Source organism: Telmatherina bonti, assembly GCF_933228915.1.
Source record: "Telmatherina bonti genome assembly, chromosome: 11".
NCBI lineage: Eukaryota > Metazoa > Chordata > Actinopteri > Atheriniformes > Telmatherinidae > Telmatherina > Telmatherina bonti.
The window spans coordinates 30,735,121-30,744,447 of record NC_136629.1 but is presented as its reverse complement, the minus strand read 5'-3'; the positions used below and the strand labels follow the sequence as shown (position 1 = coordinate 30,744,447).

The 9,327-nt window shown below is 41.3% G+C and overlaps 1 protein-coding gene across 2 annotated transcripts; it reads right to left on the bottom strand.

Moving 5' to 3' along the window:
* Positions 1 to 659: 659 nt before the first annotated feature.
* Positions 660 to 8,459, bottom strand: LOC306762676 (monocarboxylate transporter 9-like). Of its 2 annotated transcripts, none has more exons than XM_079249244.1 (6): positions 8,239 to 8,459; positions 6,667 to 6,924; positions 4,853 to 4,996; positions 3,594 to 3,689; positions 2,346 to 3,224; positions 660 to 2,122 (listed from the first exon to the last, which is right to left on the bottom strand). In XM_079249244.1, the coding sequence occupies exons 2-6, from the start codon at positions 6,863 to 6,865 to the stop codon at positions 1,938 to 1,940; spliced, it is 1,503 nt and encodes a 500-aa protein (XP_079105370.1). In that variant the 5' UTR covers positions 6,866 to 6,924; positions 8,239 to 8,459; the 3' UTR covers positions 660 to 1,937. The 2 variants fall into 2 exon arrangements, with proteins under 2 accessions (XP_079105370.1, XP_079105371.1); XM_079249245.1 differs by lacking the exon at positions 8,239 to 8,459 and adding an exon at positions 7,700 to 7,797.
* Between the last annotated feature and the right edge of the window lie 868 nt (positions 8,460 to 9,327).

Genomic DNA, 9,327 nt, shown 5'->3' with positions numbered 1-9,327 from the left:
TCTCCACTTTTGAATTGCAGAAAGACTTTCCTTCTTTCGACATAATGATCCGTTCGTTGAAACTACCGGAAAAAACGGACATATGCTGAATAATCTCTGCCATCGTCCTCACATCCCAACGACAGGCTACATTAGGTGGGAAAAGTATGTTAATATAGCGTAGTTAGCTTACTTCTCACAACGTAACGCTAGCGTCCCAGGAAAAATGTTTATGTTACCAACCACGTGATACCTATGTAACCATGGTGACCAGTGGTAAGGTTGCCAGGAGAAGTTAAGTGGCTCAAGATGCACAGTCAAAACCCTGTAGAATCGCTTTCTCCCCTGACTCTTTTGTTCATATTTGAGGAAACTAAATGGGCAAATAATATCGCAACTACATTTTTTTTTTTTTACTTCCCACCACAGTATAGGAGTTTCCAACCCTTTGCACGGTTATGCTTGACTAAAATGGACTGATGGTACATTTTGCTCTTTTATCATATACTAACATCTATGTTACAAATATTAGATCCTCAAAGGCATTTATACAAAAATCTTTATTGGCACCTTTTAAATAAAACAATACAACTGAAAGCAGACATAAATACAATACTGAAAAAAAAGATTTAAAAAAACAAAAAAAACCATACAGTCTTGTTTCTACAAATGGTATTTCAGCTGTACCCTGTAAATACCCTCTGTGGATATAAAAAAAAAAAGGCAAGTAAGAATGTCCCAGTCTACTCTCACCCCTGAAACTGGAACTATCAAGGACATTTGTAGTGGTTCATTTAACAGCATTCAAAAGTTTCTAAAAGCCACAAAAATCTAACTAAACAAAGACTAATTTAACAACTCTATGGCTGGTTTTGTGCATATAAAAGTCACTAAAACATAGGGCTTCATAATCTAAGGCTAACACAAAATTCTATCAAACAATCCACACAGAAACTTGTGCACATATGTGAACATGCGTGTGCAGAAACATACATACATTGTACAAACATACATAGACGCACACAGTGTGAAGGATAAGGACAAACCTGGTCAAACTGAATGCCACTGAGGTCTGGATTATCATGCCAAAAGAGGACCAACATGCTGGGTTGTTATTACAGTGAAATCTCTTAGTTAGATTTACATGTTTTTGAATCAGGCAAACGTTTATCTGACTGATGCAAAAATTGAAGCTGTGTGAAACACAATCTGTGGTAAAACAGTACAAACTGATTTGATGCATTTGATTTAAAAAATGGTTAAGAAAGCAAGGCTTCTGTATTGTTCTAACAGGCATTATGTGTTGACAGGCATTGATTATCACAGATGCTTTGGTAACATATAAAGTGGCATAATTAAGGTATGTTAAGGTACAACCATATTACAAAAAATGCAATACCTCTAATTAGCAAAAAATAAAGGCTCCTTCCTTTATTTAAACACATCAATTCTATATTTCCTGGAAAACTGGTGATCATATGTGCAGTTTTTTTTCCCTAGACATCACTAAGTTACATCAATACATGAACATTTTCAGGATGCGGTTTTTTTTTCTGAATGTAAAGGATGCCACCTTTTCATGTTTTCAGAGCTACAGTAGAGCAATAAATCATGTTTATAAAAACTTGTAGAATAAGGGATTTTATCAACATTGTTCAGGTAACCTCTTAAAATGAGGCAGTAACAAAAAAAAAACAATCAACACAGGCATCAGAGTTAAACCTTTAAAAAGATCTGTAATAGATGGTTTTAACCTGAGAAAAGCAGGCAACAAGCATGGGAAAGGCCTGCATTTTTTTAAATTTAGTGTACTTAAACCTGGCAGCAGAAACATGGGAAATACCTTTGTATGGTTAGAGGAAAAAAAAAATTCCTCTGAGAAGTGGTTCAGGTATGGCTGAAGAACAGTTGTAAAGCAGCAGGTGGGAGATCTGGGTCCTTTTGAAAGGTGCTCGTATTCAGGCTACGGAGGCAACTTTGTCACAGCTGCTGGCATATTCAACGTCTGGTCGGTCATTCTCGCAGGGCTTCCTGTTCCAGCAGGGAAGGCTGAGAAGAGACAGGATGAGCGATCCCAACAGCACACAGCTCCCACTAAAGTAGAAAGCCAAGTCATATGACTGTGTCCAGTCAAAGAACCACCCTGAAAAGTGATGACAAAAGCACACTTAGAGGTCACAGTCAACAGGGCTTCCTGACAGATAGAACAGCCAGCTAAGAGGATGACTCTGCTCTTTCTGAAGTCAAAACTATTGTAACTGCTTGTCTCATACAGCACAGATTTTTTTTTTTTTTTAAAAAAGAAGAAAACATGACATAGCAACTGAGGGTTGGGCTAACAAATGTACACAAAGAATGTATCCTACCTACAACAGGAGGTCCAAGCATGATCCCAAATCCCCCGAAGAACATGAGGATGCCATGGGCTTGTGTCAGTTTGTCCATGCCAACTATCTTAGTGGTTATGTAGGAAGTGAGAGACCAATTTCCAGAGAAGAAACCAAGGATGGCAGACAGGATCTGCAGTCCTACATAACTCTTAGTAACTGGAATAAGGAGCAGTGCAAATCCTCCTGCAAACATAGTGAAGGCATATAGGTAGATGCCGTTGATCCACCTGATGTCTACCAGGATACCCAACACTAGTTTGCCTACACATGTGGCGACTGCCCCTATTGATACAAGAGGAAATACGCTAATTTCTTCAATGAGTCCCTCACTCTGTGCAACATCTTCAATAAAGAGCACTGGTGGGAATGTACCAAGACTGAAAAGGAAAACAGCAATGCAGAAGGCCACCATGACTTGGTCCTGCAGGATTTCATACAGAGAGTGTAGGTACTTGGTGTAAGCCATCTGCTTCTTCTTGATCATTTTCATGATGGCTAACCCAGCTAGGGGACTGTCTTTCTTCTTCTCTGTCTGAGTGGCCAAGTCCTTGGCATCAATGGTGATGAGCAACTCCTTCACTGTGAGATTTTTTTCTGGGGTTGCCATTGTGAAACCTGTTGTGATCTTCAAGTCATCCAACGGGGGTTTGACAAAAAGCTGCTCTTCCGTGTTGCGTTCTAGGGCGGCTTTTTGTTTGAGGTAGTACCCTGGCATGTTAAGGGGCCTCATGAAGCCAGCGCAGGCCATAAGATTTAGTGCAACAGCTCCGATGATAAGCAAGCAGCCATCCAGGCCAAACAGCACGATGAGCTCATTCTGACCCGTGGCGTAGATGAATGCGCCGACACTGGTCCCTGAATGAGTGGAGGAGAAATAATTTCAGCGTTTATGTAATGCAGAGACAACTTGACACCATATATGTGGTGAGATGCTTGCTATTCTGGGCATTATCAACCCTCCTAATCAAGTTTTGTCTGATAAAGATAAAAATATATTGTCAGATAAAAGAAGCTATTACCATAGAAGTTTTTAATTCTCTGCCAGACCAGATCTGGTCACTGGCTGCCAGTCCAAGTGTCTATGTAATAGACTACTCTGCCTTCACTACACTACAGATGTTTACCTCGGCTTCCTAAGGCTCCCAGCAGCTCATACATGAAAGATGTGAGCATGGAGAACTGGTATGCACCCATAGATCTCAGGGCAGAGGGAAGTGCCAGTACCTGTGGTGACAATGCCGAGAGCAAGGCCGCGTCTCTTGTCAAAGTACTGACAGGTGATTGTCAACGTGGCAGCGTAGACAAGACCACAACCCAGACCTAAGAAAGGAGAAAACAGTGCATTAGCCTAGATTTCATGGATAAAAGCATTCTACCTTTAAATACCATCCAAATCTGCAATTTTATTTAAAGCTGGAATTAATCATGATTTTAAGTCTAAATTTAAGGTTATTTCCTTATCCTTGCTTTTTTTGTTTTAATTTAAATCATATTTCTTGTTTTCTTGTGCTGTATTTTCTCTGTAAAGCACTTTAAATCACATTGTTGTTAAATTCTGCTATATAAATAAACTTGCCTTGCTTTGCCTTTAAAAGCATTTAAAACCATTAATGATGCAATGGGGGAGGGGGAAATATGTGACTGTAGTCTTTTAATATTTCAAACACTCAGTTTATTTCATCATACGAACTCTACAAAGTGCTCTGTAAATCCACAGGGCCTCGTGCTTCAGGTGTTTACACTGAGCAAAACATAATATGATGAGCAGTAAACAAGCTACACACACTTGCTCAGCTGCAGCCGGCTATCTAAGGGCATCTCTAAAAATAAATGCCCGTTTTCAAATATGTATACACTTCCCTCTCCAGCACCCTCTGCACGAAAAGGCAGTGTAGACAGTGAGAGGGTTCACCGTCAGGATTAGCATGGCTGCAAAGTCATTTGATTGGAAGTAGCAGGTGGCGCTGGACACAAACATCAACACCGATGAGGGCAAAAAGGCATTAAGAGCTCAAACAGGAATCAGACTTCATCACAGTGTTTTTTTTTCCATCAAAAGGCCATACAGTGATGGAAAAAAAAGCCCATCAGTGAAATGTGTCTTGCATGATGTAACTGGCAGTGGTATTCATTAACTAGCAATTGAGAGTATTATCAACTTCTGATATTACATAACAGTGAGACCTGTCATGTTCTTTCTCATTACCAGTGATTTTACAATAGGTTGTGAGATTTGCATATTTTGCCAGAATAAGGAGTTTTAGCTTTGGCTTGAAACGATGTGTATGTGAAGTGCCCTGTGACAACATTGTTGTGTAGAATAAATCAAAGCTGAATTGAATAGTCAATGACAGGAGCAATACTGAACATTTTATTGTTTGCTGACAAGACTTAAGTCCATACCTTAAAGTTTTCTTGACATTTAAGGGAATCAGGTCATTATATCTTTCTACAGCAGAGTGATTCTTTCAGTATTTCCTTACCAACAACAATGCCATAGGAAAAGATGAGGAACTGGACATTTGGAGCAAAGGCACTCAGCATCAGACCACCTGCCACCATAACACCGCTGAAGATGGTCACAGGACGCGCCCCAAAGTTGTCTACGCAAGCACTGCAGATAGGGCCTGAGGGAGGAGATGAAAAGAGAGAAAGTGAGGATAAGTGCTGCTTTATTAGTCATTTTCTTTGTAACAGTTTGGTAAGGAGGCAACTCTCATCTGACGAGACGCTGTCTCTGACCGTGACACTGCCAGATCACATTAGGTTCACTCTGGCAACCTTTTAGAAGCTCAGTCATCTATACAACTTCTCATAACTTCTAATACAAATTACTTTCAGCCTGAAAAAGGGCTAATTCTTCCCCATCTGACTGTGTGCAGCTCAACCTTTTAGTGCCTGGTGCAATGTGGATTTTATTTCACTGCTCTGTATACTCCCATATCCTGAGGCTGCTTGACTCATCATGTGACCCCCCCCCCCCTTAAGACCTTGCTACTTATGCCTGCCCCTGTAAAAGGGGAGATTGGGGGAGGCTTTAGACCCTGCTGTTGGGAAGCAAGAACTGCAGTGCAACAAACTGGCAGCTGGGACACGTGTCGAGGACTTGCCCTGCCCTGAAGCCAGATCTATCCAGTCTTAATTTTCAGTTCCCTCCTTAAGAGAGAGACAGAAAGAAGCCAAACTGATAGGCTAGCTCTGTGTATGACAGAAACATCGGACAAACCACCATCTATCACTAGAGAATAAATCTAGAAATGACTCAAATTTTATTTATTTAATTAATTCATCTTTCAGCTCCTGTACTGCTGTTACAGTATTACCAAGTAAATAAAGAAAACTCAAATCAGTGTTTTCTCTCTATCTGTAGCTGGATTTGACTCTTTTGCTCCCTCTGTGGTTAGACTGGAGTTAAGGGATCCTCCTACATTCATAACATGGATGACTTGCACTTGCTAAATCAATAGTAGCAGATCTGTTCAGGGAACCACAAAGTAGTTGTGCATTTGATGGCCCTTTTTCCATCTGTTGATATTTTGCAATAACCAAACTGTTATTCCTTCAACACATCTGAGCTGCTCCTTTTTATGTCAGGCATTGCTCAGACTTTGAACAAGCATTGTGTATCCTCCGTAATCAGTTGCATCATGTGGGGTTAAGTAGGAAGAAGAACCAGTAGCACAACAGATATAAAGGTGAACATTAAGAACTCTGGATCATACAGAATCTAACCCATGCATGCTTGCAAATGATCATTCAATTTGACTGTCGTGCCAATAAAATTTGGAGCAGAAAAATACTGGATTCTTAAAATAGTATGAAAAACAAGAGCTGGAAGATTATACACATCTTCCTAAATTTGCATATAATACTGCAAAAATGCCCCCCCCCCCCCCCCCCCCCCCCCCCCCCCCGCCCCACCCTTTTAAACTGGTGTCTCTTGAATTGCAATGGGATCCATGTAAACAAAAGCAAAAGGCAGGGTACACCCTGGAAAGCTTGCCAGTCAGGGCCACACAAAGACAAACAACCACTCACACACACTCCTTTGGGCAATTTAGAGTCACTAACATGCATGTCTTCGGACGGTGGGAGGAAGCCGGAGTACCTGGAGGGAACCCACGCATACACGGGAGAACATGCAAACTCCACACAGAAAGACCACCGTCCAAACCTCGCCCCAGTCTTGGACTGAACCAGTGACCTTCTTGCTGTGAAGCCACAGTGCTAACCACTATTCCACCATGCAGCCCCCTATGTAGACATATTTCACATTAAAAAAAAAAATTATACTCACTGGCAATCAATCCCACTCCAGCCACAAGAGAGCCAACCCAAGCTGTCAAACCCTTGCCCTCCTGAAAGGCGTGCAGCCACTCAGGGTACAGGACGCCTACGGACTGGGGTGATCCAAAAGCCAGCAGCTGGGCCATGAAGGATGCTGCAACAATAGCCCACCCCCAGCCTCCGTCCAGGACTTTCTCAGATGAAGTCATGATGTTGGTGTTTTTGGTGCCCACTGGGATGTGTTACAGCTTTGACGGAGGAGGGCTTCCTGAAAACAGCATTAAAAAGAGACATCACAACTGCTGGTTTGATAGCCAAATAACCCAAACAGTGAACAGTGAAATAAACACGTCATTATCCCTGTAAATACTAATAACAAAGGGTTTGAACACTGCATACTTACTCCTAGCCACGATGTAAGGAATGGCTGCTGCAACACCTGTCCTGGGCAGACAGGCAGGTCACCTGCGTGGTTCTAAGCTGAATGGTGACTGCAGCTTGCTGATGGCCAGCTGCCCTATTTGTTCCTTTCTGTCTAACCACACCTTAGAGGAGGAGAGAATGAGGCCAACCTGCACTGCTGAGTTTCCCCCTGCACCTTTAACCTGCCCCCTTCCATGATTCAGCTCCAACAGCCACACAACAGAGGCTCGACTTCTTTTGCTGACCTGAAGTTTTTCAGCCGCTTGCATTGATAATTTGTGTCCAGTCGCAGCTTCTCACACCAGGGCAGCAGCATTAACCACCTTATAAAGTCTTTGTTCGCAATGCGGATATAGAACATAAAAGTTCACATAAAGCCCCTCAGGTTGCAGACTTGTTTGCTTACACTTCATTTAAACACCTTATAACTGAGAGGGATGCTATTTAACGATATTTTTTACATATACATCTTATTATATTCTAACAGAAATACCAACTGTCTAATAATGAGATATTAACAGACAGCAATAAGCACACCTTTATTTGTTCGCATAGTGTTGGCCTACTTTGCCAACACGTAAACACTGCTTGCTATTTTGTCAATAACATGCGGCACTCACCTCAGCATCTACAACAACAGCAGCAGCAGGCGCCTGCGGAGCTGCGCGCTTTGCGGGAACTTTTCATGGAGGATGGTTTCCCCTATTCAAAATCTTTTGTAACTAAATATTTTCGGATGACATTAACTACAACGCATCGTATATAGATGCTGGTCTTTCTGTGGTGTATTCTACGAGCTCTGTGTGCACAAGAAGCGCTCTGCATCAACACTGTTCATTGTGCATCCGTTTCTTACTGCTTTGTAGCCGGTGACAAAAACCGGTTCAAAGCTGTTCTTGCTGGTCCAGCAGCAGCTCGAGCGCAGACATGGGAGGAAGAGCGCTGCTTCCTCTCGCGCGCGGCGCGCCTCTGCCATAGGAGCGCAGCGCGCTGCGCGCAGCACACAGGCTCCTGTCTCTCCGCTTTGAGGTGAGACAGGCTTTCTTTGTTTGCCTATTTCTTTTACCTATTTACTTTTCTTTATATCTGAGGTTAAAGGGGAAAAGAAAGCTCAAAGATGCGCGTGCATTAACACAATCACATGCACACATTTATTTACCTGTTCGCTCTTCGGTCCCTTAGACATACATGAAAATGTTTTTCTTTTCCGTTTTTTGTTTAATGAAGCTGCAAATCAGTGCAGCTGGAAAAAGTTATAGTAATAACCAGCAGCCTGTAACATAACATGTACGACTTTAAAAACAAACCAAACAACAACAAAAACCTAATAATAAAGAAAGCCACTCTTCCATTTAATCTGTAAAGACAGAAATTAGGAGCTGATGGTTAAAACGATGGAAACTGAATGGACTCGTTCACTCTTGCAACATTGTTATTACTGCCATCAGTCCAGTCTGAACCGGCTGATGGACGAAAATAGCACCACCACATTGCACCAGTAGGGCGCACTGCTTGAAGTAATCACAATGTTGAGAGCAGGTGAAGGGAAAATGGCCATAAAGTCATAGTCGGTATTTATCTCCAGCATCATCCTAAATATAAAGTGTAACGTAAGGTCGAGGCATACAACATTATCAAGCATATAACACAAAAAAAGCTGCAAAATGGGAACAGCCCGACACAAATAGTCGTACTGGATTTCTACATGAATTTGGAAAGGTGACAGCAAGATGTCAGAAACGCAGTGCTGATGCATTGTTACTGGGGAAATAATAAAATATAAGTCATGTCAGCTTCAAGTTTAGTAGAGAATTACAACCCTATCAAAATATACACACACACACACACACACATATATGTATATATATATATATATATATATATATATATATATATATATATATATATATATATATATATATGTGTGTGTGTGTGTGTGTGTGTGTGTGTGTACGCATTTATCTCATATCACAGTCCCTTTAATATATGTATTAACTATATGTATTATATGTATTAAAGGGACGAATTAACTTAAAGTTTGACTACTTATAGCTACAAAACTTAACATAGTTTATATCCAAGTTATATAGCTCGTGCAGGAGCATACTACTGTTCTTTTCTGATATTTTTCAGTCATGCTGAGGTGTGACAGCAGGGAAATGTTCTTTTCAGCAGCATCATAAAACTATATAACTGCTGTGATTGTCCCCGTTCTCATAACCCCAGGTCAGACACACTATCAGACACA